The following is a 13,189-nucleotide window of genomic DNA, read 5'->3' as shown; positions in this document are numbered from 1 at the left end:
ATCATATAAGCACTAATACAATTGTAGTGGGGTACCTCAATACCCCACTATCACAAATAGATCATCTAGACAAAAAATTAACAATGAAATTCTAGAACTGAACCCCACCATCCTTTTGATCTTCCATCTCTATTGCCCACTTTTTTGTTTCCCATCCTACTGCTAACTTCCTGTCTACTTCTGTCTGTCTGCCTTTTCCATTAGAAGCCCTGGCTTGTGTCCTTACTACATTGCCCTTGTCCATAAGAAGACATTTGTACTCCTCTTCCTGTCCTTTACTCCAGCTAGTTTTGACAGAAAATGTCTTCCCACTATGTAATTTCCTTTTGTTTGAATGAGATGTCATTTATCTGAACACCCTTTGTAAAATTCTTTACTTTAGTATCACACAACGAAAATTCCAGACCCCAGGTCCTGTTGTGCTTTATATATTCCATTTGTTCTTTAAAATGTATCAGACCTTCTATTACTGAAGGAGCAATTTTGAAGCATAACTTGAGCTCCAAGTTCAAGGAACTCTCTCTTTTCAATACATTGAACAAAACCTGCACATTGAGGGTCATCTCTTCATTCTTTTCCTGCTCCTTCACCTCCAGCAACCTGTCCACTTCTCTATGGGACTCCTCTCTGAGCTGGCTCTGGTCCTCCTTCATTAGGTAGGACATGGCACGAAAAATCTCCTGTAAGCTAATGTGGCAAAAAGCTGTAGAGCTTCTTGATGTCGAGTCCCTCTTGGTAATCGTTTCTGCTCAGGAAAACAGCAAGTCTAGGGTCATCTAAATTGTGCCTCCTGAGGTTAGCTTCTTCAAATAGGGACCTCTGGTTCTGGATCCCCTCAGCTGCCAAGGAACACAGGCCCCTTAAGACCCTGTGCTGGGTAAGCTCCAAACAGCCTCCATTGTCATCAGTGGGCAGGAAAGTGGAGACAGGCAGTGAATTTGTTGGTGCTATTGCTGGGTGTCTCACAGGATACCTGGCCTTTTTCCATCTGCCCTTTTAGCCAGGAGCAGATCACCCAGCAAATGCCTGGAATCTGACATGCTTTGTAGAGAACATCATTTTTTTGTACAAAGTCAAAGGCATTTCTGATTTTCTCCTTATCCATAAAGTAGAAGCGGAAATACCTTCTCCTCTTTGGAGAAGCCTAAGACATGGACCTGGCACTATTCACCACCCAGTATGGACTCCAGATTCTGCAAAACAGAGGGCCATGTAGTGAGGAGAAAGGAGCAAGTGGGAAGTGACTTTCTCCTAATTAAAATGTGCAGCACATTCTCCATGGGACTTGAGCGACGATTCTTCAGCTCTCATTCAAAGGGCCTCTGTAGCTCATCAAAGCTATCCAGGATGGACAGCAGTCTCTCTGGCTGCTTCAGAATCTCTGTGATAGGGGCTTGATTGTCCTCACAATACCAGAACAGGAGCTGGTTCAGGCTGCACTCAGGCAGCATTATTACTTCTCTGCACCTCACCAAAAAAAACATAATCAAACTGGCCTGGGTACTGGATAGTGGTGGCCCAGTCCAGCACCATTTTCCTGGTCAGGGTTATCTTCCCGGTGCCAGCAGACTCCTGAAGCACCACTAAGGATGGAGCTGGGGAGGGATTTTCCTCTGGATCAAATAACTCCTCCATCACCACAGAGTCCAGGTTCTGTTCCAGGTCATAGTAGGCAGGTGATCCTGTGCTCCCTGAGCGGGGCCTGGCCACCGGGAGCAGTGGGTTGTAGCTGCTGCTGACTTCCCTGTCTTGCCTTTCATCTAGGCAGTACACATGCCTCCATATATTTCTCTGTCACATGAGCCAGACAAATGGGGTTTCAGATGGAAATTAAAAAAGGGAAACAAAAATGAGAACATAAAAAGGGAAACACAAATATGGGAAAAACAAGAAAAGCAAAGTGAACCCTTCAAACTCTGTCCCTGGTCTTTAAGATTTATCTTCTCTCCTCTCTAGCTTATACTCTCTGAAGATTATAGTTCTAGCTTCATAGGAAAGGACTACTATGTGTGTAAATGAGTGTGTGTATATGTGTCCACATGCATATCTGTCCCACTATGTTTTGTGGGTGTGGGTATCTGTGGGTGTGAGTGCACACTCATATCCATATGTGCTCAGCAAAATGTGCTGATGGGGGCCTGTGCATTGCTATGTGGGGAAGGTATGTTGTCATGCATTAGCAAGAATACACCTCCAGGGCCGGGGGTTTAGCTCAGTGGTTTCACCGCCTGCTGCACAAGCACAGGGACCTGAGTTCGATCCCCAGAACAAAAAAAAAAGAGAATATACCTCCAATACGTACAGTGCAAAAGTCTCTGTGTGTAACAATATATGAGTAAGTGTTCTTTTGAAACATCCTCATGGGAAGAGGTAAGGATAGAAAGAGGAAAGGGAGGAGAAGCTGGAAGATGGTTAAGTAACAAAAGCTTATGGTTGGTAAAGGATAGGCCAGATAGTAAAGATAACTCAGCTTCTTAGCAGAACCCATGACACTGAGTACGTCATACATACCCCCTCATAAAATCTGAAGTAGTTGCCTCAAGGAAAAGGGATGACTACAGTTTAGAGGCATAAACTTTTTAATGCTAGTTGACTTTTAAAATATAAGAATATATTTTATAAAATAAAAATTAATTCAGCCAAGAAAAGATAGAAGGTAAATAAGTAAATATGTATAGACAAATCTTTCAGGAAGCTTGGCAACAAAAGTAATTAAAACTAATGTGGGAAATATGGGGTCAAGATAAGGTTTTCTTAGTTTTTACACACCAAGGAAAGGAATACACTGACAAAAAAGCATCTAACAGAGGAGTCAGGTTAGAAATGCAAGGGAAAGAAGGAAGAACCAGTGGAGGGAACTGAGAATGGGGATTTAGGATAAATTCAAAGCAAAGGCAAAAGATTGGTTTTAGATGAGAGGATGGAGGGACCATCTTCCATTTATACCCAAGGAACATGAGAGAGGTTATATGACAGAGAAAGTTGGGTGTACGGATTTTGTGGTAGGAAAATGAGCATGGCCACATCTGGTGGGCCCTAGATTCTATATGAAATACAAGCAACAGCATCTCCAGAGAGTGAGTGGGCAGAAGGTGGGTAAACGATGGAGAAGCCATGAAGTGGCTATTGCCAGCCTTCTGTCCTTTGTACCTTTCTCTCCTCCTTTGCCAAAACTGCCTCGTGCCAAGTTCTCAGCCAATACTCCCAGGGCTCAAGAGAACAGTCAGGAGTGGGAATTGGTCTTTCCACAGATTTAACCAAACTCAGGCTAGAGAGAAAAACAAGACAGCAAGGAAGCAAGACCAAGGAACCAAGTTTAAAAATAAAAGTGTAAGACAGATTCATGTAGATAGAGTGGCAGAGAGGTCGCTTATTGTGAAGGCTCCAGGTCCTGAGACCACCAGGCCAGAGATTCTGAATTACACCTAAGAAAGTAGTAATGAGGGCTGGAAGCAAGAGATGAACTGAGGCCTTCCTTCCTGATATCCCTGGCTAGTTGGGGGCAGAACTGATAAATAGAGCAACTGAGTTCCAAAAAGGGAAAGAGTAGAAACAGAGACCAGAAAGGAGATAAAAAGATACAGAGAGACATAAAACAAATTGAGCTGACAAAACAAAAACAAAAAGGGTAAGTGGGAAGGGAAGGGAGGAGAGGACAGAGAGAGTGAGAGAGAGAGAGAGAGAGAGAGAGAGAGAGAGAGAGAGAGAGAGAGGCTCTCAATCATTAAGAAGGTAGGAGCACATAAACCTACAGGCTTCACCTTTAATGTGATCAATCCCCCTGGCAGATGTGACCCTGGTCTTTTCAGGCAAGACATCGCAAGCATGTTCCTCGGGACAACCAGAAACTAGTATGTGATGGCTCATTTTATGTGTCAATTTGAATAGGTCATGACACGTTCCAAACATTTTTCTGAAAGTGTCTGTGAGGTTGTGTTTGGGATGAGACTAATACTTGAATCAGTATTGACCCACATTCAATCAGTTGAAGGTCTGAACAGAATAAAAAGGCTAATTCTCCTGCCAACAAGAGAAACCTCCTCCCGCCTAGTTTCTTCTCTAGCCTTCTGGCCCAAACTAAAACACTGACTCTTCTGGGATCCTTCTGGCTTTCAGACTGAACTAATACCACCAGTTTTCCTGGATCACCAGCTTACTAACCGCAGAACTTGGGATTTCTCAGCTTCCTTCTATAATCACAAAAGCCCATTCCTTAAAACACATGTGGTTTGTAGGGGATCCATCCTGCTACTCTCCTTTGAACTGAACATTCTTGCCACCACAGCCCCCTTGAAATTCACCAGGCTTGCTTCTGCCTTCTTCCCCCAAGAACCCCTAAATAATGGCTACCAACCTTGAATCCTCCAAGCTCCACTCAAACATCACATTCTCAATGCAAGCTACTCTGAACCCCCCACTTCCAACTCCCCCTTTTCCTCTGCGAATTGTTCCTTTTTCATAGCACAACTTAACATTAATAACTACGTGTATATGAATCATAGCGTCTTCTAACATAATATGCATTTTATTATTTTTCTCTCCCCACTGGAATGTAAAGTTGCTTGTTTTGTTCACTGATACATCCCAAGTGCCTAAAGGAGCGTCTGCCACATATTAGGTTAAACGAATAAACCTCTGTAATGACACCTTGTGATGCTGTCTAAAAGCGCTTTTAAAAGGAACTTTGACAGCATTATCCCACAGAGGTGTGAAACGGGAATTGCGATCTTTGCTCTGCTCTCTTGCTCCACCTAGAGGCATCTACGTAGACTGAGTTTATTTGTTTCTTTTCTAATGAGGTCCCAAGTTTATTCGGAACTATAACGCCGCGTCTTAGTGGGTGCGTACCGGACTGAAAGCAAAGAGCACAACGTCCGGAAAAATTACAAACAGCCTGAAATTGAGTGCCAGAGAAGCATCAGTATTAACCAATAGGCACCAAAATTTAATCCACAAGGTACATATTGAGCCTATCAAGCTCCAAATAGTCACCAAGTGACAACCCCTTCCGCTCCAGGCTTCCTCTTTCTCTTCAAGATGGCTACGCCAGCGGCGCCCACGAGTGCTCCCCCAGCCACTCCGGCCCCAGTGCCGGACCCGGCTCCTTCGCCGACGCCGGCTCCAGCGCTGGCCGCTGCTCCAGCGCCGGCCTCGTCTTCGGATCCGGCGGTAGCGGCGGCCGCCCCAGCAGCTCCGGGCCAGACCCCAGCCTCAGCAACGACCTCAACGCAGAGCCCGGCAACCGCGCTGCAGGGTCCGGCGCTCCCGGGGCCCTTTCCCGGCGGCCGCGTGGTCAGGCTGCACCCAGTTATTTTGGCCTCCATCGTGGACAGCTATGAGCGACGCAACGAGGGTGCTGCCCGAGTTATCGGAACCTTGCTGGGTGAGTGGGCCACCTCATTTATTTTGTTTTATCCCTGCTGTCCCGCCTCCTCTCCTCCCATCCGCATTGACTTCTTACCTGTTTTCCTATGCCACTTTCCCTTCCCGACAAGACTGGACTAGAAGCTATATAGGATTTTATAATAATCTTTCCTAAATTGAGCTTGATCTGTCCCTCGGCCTCTTCTGGTATTATTTCCTAGTGTAGTAAAACCCTGTTCCCCCAGTGCTGTCTCTCGATTTTCCACTAGGACACAAACAGTTGCGTTTTCTGTTTATAAATCTATACTTAATCTTATAATTGAAGAAGAATTTTTTTTTGCCTGTATTCCAGATTTCAGAGATAGATAGATACGTTAAAATAGTTTGTAAAACTGAAAAGCACTAAAGAGGAATGTTGATAGTACATTCCTTTCTCTGGAACCGCTTGTCTTATAAGTTCATTTCCACTCTATCTTAGTAAAAAGTTTTAAATACCTTTGTAACTCTACTGTATGTATATGCATCATCTCTCCCTTACTCTTGAACTTGTAATAGGCCTTACTGTAGATGATAGTTGGTGTATAGCAGAGGACAAGGTATGTAGACAGATGCCGCCAAATATCAGCCATGTGCCCAGAGTCAAATTAAAAGTCTAGTTCCTTCAGGGGTTCTTTAAGAGAGTTTTTCTGAGATCTAAATTATCACACAAAGCCTTAGGTACAGCTGTTGATTTACATCTATCCAGTCAGGCTGATACCACCCCCGGAACATAGGCAGTCTCTCTTTACCTTTTTGACATCTTAACACTTGGCAGAAACTTAAATTGATTCATTATCTTCTAAACATCTCTCTTCTCAAAGCAAGTCTTTGTATCCTCTACCACAAATGTTGCTGTCCTTACTTTTAAGTTTCACCATCTTATCAATTCCTAGAAAAGTGCTAAACATCAGTCTTCCATAGCATACCCACCTTCAGTCTGTGCTTAACTTCCCTCGGTATAACATTCTGTAACTCTGTTTTTAGCTCCTGTAACAAAAGATGTTTGCATCACTGTCTTGAGGCTTGACTGTGCTGTCAGTTTTTCCAAACTCACTAGAGCTGTGTAACTAAAGAAATAATTCTCTACCCAAAATTTTTGTTTGGTACCCCAGTTATTATAGTGACTATCATCTGATCGGCTGCAATCTAGATCCTCAGAGCTCTTCCATACTGCTCAATATTACAGAGCAGTGTTTACAGAATAATGAAGCACAGGCCTTGCTTGCTAGGAACTTACAATTTTCTCAATTAAACATTAGTTTGAGAAACATACTTCATTGGGTTAAATGAATTGGTACATTTTATGAACCATAAAACTCTTAGGTACTTAGAACTCAAAATTTGATCAAATGAACTCTACTATAACTTCAAACTCAAAATAGAAATATATATGTGCAAACAGAATATAAATACTCTAATAGAAGGGTCATGGCAGCGTGCAAATACAGATCTATTTCTGAAGGTTGGGAAAAGCTTCACAGGAAAGACGACAGTTAAGCTGGGCATTAAAGTAACTACAAGAGTGAAAGAGCGTAGTAAGTCCACTGTCTGAAGAGGTCAGCATTACAGGAATATAGGAGAGAAGGGAAATGTGGCAGAAGTTGAACTAGCAACTTGAGCCATAGAGATGTTAGATAATTCCAAGTATGTAAAGTGCCATGAAGGAGGATTACGGGGAGCTATGAGAAGACAAAATGTCAATCTGACCAAGTTTGGAGCTGTTTGGGGAAGATACTGGAGCAACAGGCGTCTCAGTCAAGACCAAAAATTAAAGGTTTCTCTGACTGCTTTATAGAGAGTAGTTAAATGACAGCGTGAGCCATGCTTAGCTACCAATGGTGGGTGTTGTAGTAATAGGGACGAACTTGAGAAACAGGAACACAGAGGAGTGGATAACTTGTTAGGGCTTGGTGTGATCACAAGTGAAGAATTAGAAGCAGCATGGATGACTCTCAGTACATAGGTGTGGAAGAAAAAGGGGATGTAGAGGTTGACTTCAGTTTGGTAAATGTTTCTTCTGAGGTCCCTATCAAGCATGCTGGTCAGGTAGAAAAAATTTCCCAAGCAGAAAATTGAACAAGGAGTGTGAGAGTCTGGAGTGCAAGTGTGCCAATTTAGGAATTGCACTATTGGAACATAGAAGGTAATTGAAACCATCAGAGTTGATGAGATCACCAGAAGCAGGAACTGACAAGCTTCTGCAAAGGACCGGACAGTAAATACTTGAAGCTTTGTGTGCCTAATCTCTGTCATGACTACTCAACTCTGCCTTTCTAGCAAGAAAGCAGCCATAAATAATACATCAGCCATCGGGCATGTAAACTCTTACTGATGAAAACATTTCTAGGTCAGGACCTGGCCTAGAAAGGAATGTAGAGTGAAAACTAGAACTAAGACAGAACCCTGAAAACCTGAGTCAGAAGAGGGGCCAAGCACAATTAGAAAGAGATAATGTATATCCTTTGGATTTAGGCACGTAGTTTCAGCTAAGGGAGCAGAAACTACCCTGAATTGGAATTGGATAAACAGTAGTAGTATAGGCAGCACTGTGGTCTATAGAGAAGGAAGCACATGAAGCCTGGGGTGAGAAGTGCTAGCAGATTATAAGAAAGTGGAGAAGTCAGGATTAGTGGTTTGGTGGTCAAGAAACTATTATAATGGTAGTAAAAGTATCAAGTAGAAGAACAAAAGTTTGTGATAAAAGACTGACATGTTGGTGTTTAAGGTTCATAGGTAGAGGCTTTCTGCATGAATAGATAAGAGTTTTGCCTATGCTAAAGGAAGGTATGGTTTGCACTCCCTAAAATGTGTCTAGCATGTGAGATTAGGCTACTGTATTCATAAAATCTTCCAGGTAGCTGTGCAGATTAATTTATAGGGAGAGAGTCTAGAGGCTTAAAAAAAATAGGGTGAAGGTATGGAAAGGGCTGGTAGGAGAAAGTAACAGATAAATCGAAACTTTGTGAAAGAAGAGTAAACTATTTGGTAATGGAGAGAGAGGCATTGGAGATCACTCCAGAGTTTTAATTCTCTGGAGAATTCTGGTTCCATTGATGCTGAGCCCCACAAAGAGTTGATTTGATGTTCACCGACTTTGAGGGGACCTCCAAAAACATTTCAGAAGTAGCTGGTGGCATTGAGTGCCCTAGGATTAAATAACACATGTACAATTCTCTCTCTTTCACAGGAACTGTTGACAAGCACTCAGTGGAGGTCACCAACTGCTTTTCAGTGCCACACAATGAGTCAGAAGATGAGGTGAGTGGGAGTTTGAGCTGCCCTTCTGCATTTTATACCAAGTCATTTGTCAGACTCCCTCAAGGCCCTGCACAGTAGGTTGTGCTCAAAAACTAAAGCTCTTACAGCCAAGGACCTTTGTACTATTGTATATACGTCCAGGCCTTTTCTGACTGTTGGAGGTGGCCTCTGTCCTTTTTATCCAGTATTTCTGTGGACTTCTGGCTTCTTAGCTTCCTATCCTGCCTTCCTTCTTAGGTGGCTGTTGACATGGAATTTGCTAAGAACATGTATGAATTGCACAAAAAAGTCTCTCCAAATGAGCTCATCCTGGGCTGGTAAGTTGGAAAGGGGTGGGACTGCGTAAGTCTCAGTCATTGCCAAGTCTTTTGCCATTAGAATAGAGCTTGTCTTCCTCCTTTGGAAGATAGTATTCAAAGCATGTGCCTTCAAAGAGCTGTGAATTAAGTATGTTTTGCTGGCAATTCTGATCCTGTGAGGTCAGAAGTACTTAGTTTAAACTAGCATTTTACTGTGAGTCTGTTTTTGGTATCGCTCAGGTTGTCAAGGACACCCATGGCACCATTAGCTTGGTATTAATGTCACATGTAGACATATGTCCACAGTTATGTTCCACTTTCCAGGTACGCCACAGGCCATGACATCACAGAGCACTCTGTGCTGATCCATGAGTACTACAGCCGGGAGGCCCCAAACCCCATTCACCTTACTGTGGACACAAGTCTCCAGAACGGCCGCATGAGCATCAAGGCCTATGTCAGGTAAACACAGAGTCCTGGGCCATAGGGCATAAAATGGTTTCTGCCCTGCCTAAATGACACCTCGTCCCAGCCTCCCCGCTAATGCAGATTTAATTTTTTCAGTGTGTAACTCACTGCCTCTTCAGGAAGCTCATTCCCCTCAAGAATTTCAAGAAAGGTTTCACTCTGAAACAGAATCTGTCCCCATAATTTCTGCTCCCTGGTCCTAGTTGTTCCCCAGGTACTGCTTCCTCTTAACCATTGTAAACAGTGGCCTTTTAGACATGAGCAAGCTCTCGTGCTTCCTTCATGTCATCTTTTCTAGAACAGGCAGTCCTCATGTAGTGCCTTTATCATGGTCCTTCACCAAGTTCACTACTTTTCTTAGTTACCCTTTAGTAGAGTTCCTAGAATTTAGGACAGTACTTACAGATTAAAGGATCACCATCTTTTTTGGTGAGGGAAGGGTAGGAAAGGAGGTTGAGACATATGCAATGATCTTCTGCCTCAGCCTCCTGAATGCTGGGATTACAGGCCTGAGCCACCACGCCCACCACTGTTCTTATTTTGAACACATCTATTAACCTGGGATTGAGTGTGGTTTTGATGACAGTAACATTAATTGTTAATAAAGTGAACTTGTGGGTGGTTCAAATGCCGGTAGATGGAGGTTGTTAAGAAAGGCTGTACTGGCTAAAAAAGAGGCTGCTGTGGGAATTGCAAAGAGTCTTCTGTTCAGAGTGAAGGCATTTTGTGTATCTTACGCTGTTTAACTTTGATGTTTGTGTCTGACACTAATGTGCCCAGCTAACTCTTAGGCAGTTAATGCTCCGCTAAGTTCTAGCCGTTGCCTAAGTTCTTTGCTTTTATAGTTATATAATAAGACTCCTCAAAATCCAGTTGAAAGTATAGTTGACATAGTAAAGACATTTTTAGTGAGATTATTTATAGTACCCAGTCTAGTCGTAGTGAGCAGAGATCTGTTGTTTTTTTCAGTGCTAATGAAAGACTCAGTCCCAGAAAAGACCCATTTCTTGTCTCTGCTTTCCAAAGGGATGAGTTTCTCAGCAGACAGCTCCACAGAAATCTGGAGTCCTGGCCTCTTGCCACTGACATTCTGTACTGTTGTGTGTGGTAATCCTCTAAAGGGACCAGTCCAGTGCCAGAGGTTGAGTTTTCAGACCAAGGGTTTTATGTGTATAATAAGTTCAGAAAAGTGAGTTTTGCTCCTTTCAGACCAAGGCTGTGTGTTTACCTTGACTTCTCCCTCCGCAGCACTTTAATGGGTGTCCCAGGGAGGACCATGGGAGTGATGTTCACACCACTGACAGTGAAATATGCATATTATGACACTGAACGTATTGGAGGTGAGTAAGCTTCCTCTGCATTCCTGGAGGGCTTGGGGGAGCTATTGCTGGATCAAAGCTTTAGGTGGTTTACAGAGAAACTTGATCTAAGGTTTGTGGTGACCAGAAGTCACACTCATCCTCTTACATAAAGGAGTTTTGAGGAATTATTTGAGAAATTGTTAGAAGACTACAATGATCAGCACACATGTCCATTCATACAAGACCAGAGTCATTAGCCTATCAGGTAAAGGGATTGAGCTTGTGAGAAGGAAGAAAAGTCAATAGGAACAGAGCAGTGAGTTTGAGGAAGCTTGAGTCCAGAAGGGGTGGGGCCAGAGTTATCCTTCTCTCGGTGGCATGAATGAATAAATTCCCTGTCTCTCTCACAGTTGACCTAATCATGAAGACCTGTTTTAGCCCCAACCGGGTGATCGGACTCTCGAGTGACTTGCAGCAAGTTGGGGGAGCATCGGCTCGCATCCAGGATGCCCTAAGCACAGTGTTGCAATATGCAGAGGATGTACTGGTGAGAAGGGGAAAAGAAACACAAAGAAGGGGACATAGTCGATCGCCGGCCTGGGCTCACTGAGGGGTGTGCTGATGAAATGATGGCACAGAGTAGTGGAAAGGGTTAACTGTGCCTTACCGGATCTTTGTTTTGGTGCTCAGTCTGGAAAAGTGTCAGCTGACAATACTGTGGGCCGCTTCTTGATGAGCCTGGTTAACCAAGTACCCAAGATAGTTCCTGAGGACTTTGAGACCATGCTCAACAGCAACATCAATGTGAGTTCTATTTCTGGGCTCTGACGCCTGCCTCCTCCCCCACCTCAGCACAAAGTTGGGGTTGTGAAGGGAGTTGGGTGTCAGGGGCAGGGTACCATAGAGGAAACAAAGCTTCGCCTTTGGCCACTTGGCTATCCAGATTGGGAGGAAGGAATAGGTAGTACACATGTTTGAAGAGTCCCTTCTCTGATTCCATTTTCTCAGGAACTACTGATGCTACTGGGATTTGTTGTCTAGATTCAGGATAGAAAGAAATGTTAAAATTCAAAAGTGATAAAAACACAGTTTGTTATTTTCCCCATCTGTGTACCCAGACCCTCTATTCTCCACCTGTGGATCCCAGCTAAAGCGCCCCTACACTATTAGTGCATCAGTAGAGATGGGAAAGTGTCTCAAGCATTTTCTTCCTGTGTTCCACCTTCAGTTCCTCAGTCTCTCCCAGCTATCATTTATCTGGAACTGTTCTCACATCCACTGTCCAGTGGAGCTGGCCATGACCAACCTTTCTACCCTTTCCATCCAGCCTCTCACTTGTTTATCCTTTGTCTTCTAGGACCTGCTGATGGTGACCTACCTGGCCAATCTTACACAGTCACAGATTGCCCTCAATGAGAAACTTGTAAACCTGTGAATGGGTCCCAGCCAGCACACCTACCTATCTTGAGTCTCAACTGTAAGGCCCAGCACAAAGTGGAGGAGAAATGGTTTGTGGTCTTGAGTCACAAAGTAAGTTAGCTACTTGTGACTCCAAATAAACATAGTCTACCTTTTGTAAATAAATTCCATCTGATATGAGTTTATTCCTGGTTAGAAAGGAGAACTTTTAGAGCTCACACAGAAACCATAGAGTGAACACTGTAAGTAAAACTGTTTATGTGTTGGACAGGACTTGTCCTCAATAGTTGCACCTGCAGCCCAAGCCACTTTAGCCTCATGCAGCCCCACACCAGACAGCTTACTTGGCACACCAGTTTTATAGTAGCACTTTCCCCTTGCTCTTTGTGCCTGTGATCTGTACAAGTTAGACCTCCAGAATGTTTTTATTTTGTCATTTCTCCATAGCATCTTACTTGGATGACAGTGCAAAGGTGGCACCATTGTTGCCTTCTGCACCATGTTAAAGGGCCTGGAAATGTCTTAAGTGAGAGGAGAAGAAAAAGAAAAGATCTCAGTCCTGAGACCTGTGAGTCTGTGCTGGTAGAAAGACAGCTTTCTCCATGGTGAGGAATAACTAGAAAAGTGTCCACTCACAGTGTCTGGTTTGCCCAGGAAATGAAAATGAGAATCCATAGAGAAAAACAGTTGAGAATTGGATTGTTAATTTGACTCAACAAAAGAGTATGTGGAATAGTAGTGTAGAGCTGTTTGTGACTTTGACTCAGGGAGACAGTATTAGAATTTGTGGGTGAAAGTTTAAAATAATTTCTCCAAAACCTCAGAAAGTGCTTAGGTACTGTCTGTAACTCAAGAGCAGCCTTGGGCTATGTTGTGGTCTTTAAATGGCTGAGGCTAAACACGTCGAGGTGACATTTCGCAGAGACCTTGTAGGGTTCAGTATTTGCCAGAGTGACCTCAAACATCCCTTTGAGCAGATATCCTGGGATTGTACGTGAGCACTGCAAGATGTCTTAGAATAAAAGAAGTCATTACTCAGGG

General features: G+C 43.5%; 2 protein-coding genes across 2 annotated transcripts; one reads left to right on the top strand and one right to left on the bottom strand.

Moving 5' to 3' along the window:
• Positions 1 to 311: 311 nt before the first annotated feature.
• On the bottom strand, positions 312 to 2,509 carry Nlrp10 (NLR family pyrin domain containing 10). Its single transcript, XM_087211397.1, is given in 6 exon segments — positions 312 to 701; positions 703 to 928; positions 930 to 1,124; positions 1,126 to 1,472; positions 1,474 to 1,791; positions 2,501 to 2,509. Coding segments are annotated over 6 exon segments (1,485 nt in total).
• Positions 2,510 to 4,865: 2,356 nt separating this feature from the next.
• On the top strand, positions 4,866 to 12,313 carry Eif3f (eukaryotic translation initiation factor 3 subunit F). The gene is made up of 8 exons (XM_004851366.4): positions 4,866 to 5,383; positions 8,591 to 8,661; positions 8,899 to 8,978; positions 9,285 to 9,422; positions 10,677 to 10,768; positions 11,140 to 11,276; positions 11,420 to 11,533; positions 12,087 to 12,313. Exons 1-8 carry the CDS (start codon positions 5,038 to 5,040, stop codon positions 12,162 to 12,164), a joined length of 1,056 nt encoding a protein of 351 aa, XP_004851423.1. The 5' UTR covers positions 4,866 to 5,037; the 3' UTR covers positions 12,165 to 12,313.
• Positions 12,314 to 13,189: the final 876 nt, after the last annotated feature.

The sequence above is a fragment of the Heterocephalus glaber genome, unplaced genomic scaffold (genome assembly GCF_053883595.1).
Source record: "Heterocephalus glaber isolate CG9 unplaced genomic scaffold, H.glaber_assembly_v1.0 deba00001428, whole genome shotgun sequence".
In the NCBI taxonomy this organism is placed as follows: domain Eukaryota; kingdom Metazoa; phylum Chordata; class Mammalia; order Rodentia; family Bathyergidae; genus Heterocephalus; species Heterocephalus glaber.
This window is presented reverse-complemented; position numbering and strand designations above follow the sequence as displayed.

Excerpts from the sequence above, each read along its gene's own strand:
- Eif3f (XM_004851366.4), top strand. The coding sequence starts at position 5,038 with ATGGCTACGCCAGCGGCGCCCACGAGTGCTCCCCCAGCCACTCCGGCC. Across the intron at positions 8,979-9,284 it reads AATGAGCTCATCCTGGGCTG|GTACGCCACAGGCCATGACA; the intron begins GTAAGTTGGAAA and ends TCCACTTTCCAG. Across the intron at positions 11,277-11,419 it reads AATATGCAGAGGATGTACTG|TCTGGAAAAGTGTCAGCTGA; the intron begins GTGAGAAGGGGA and ends TTTGGTGCTCAG.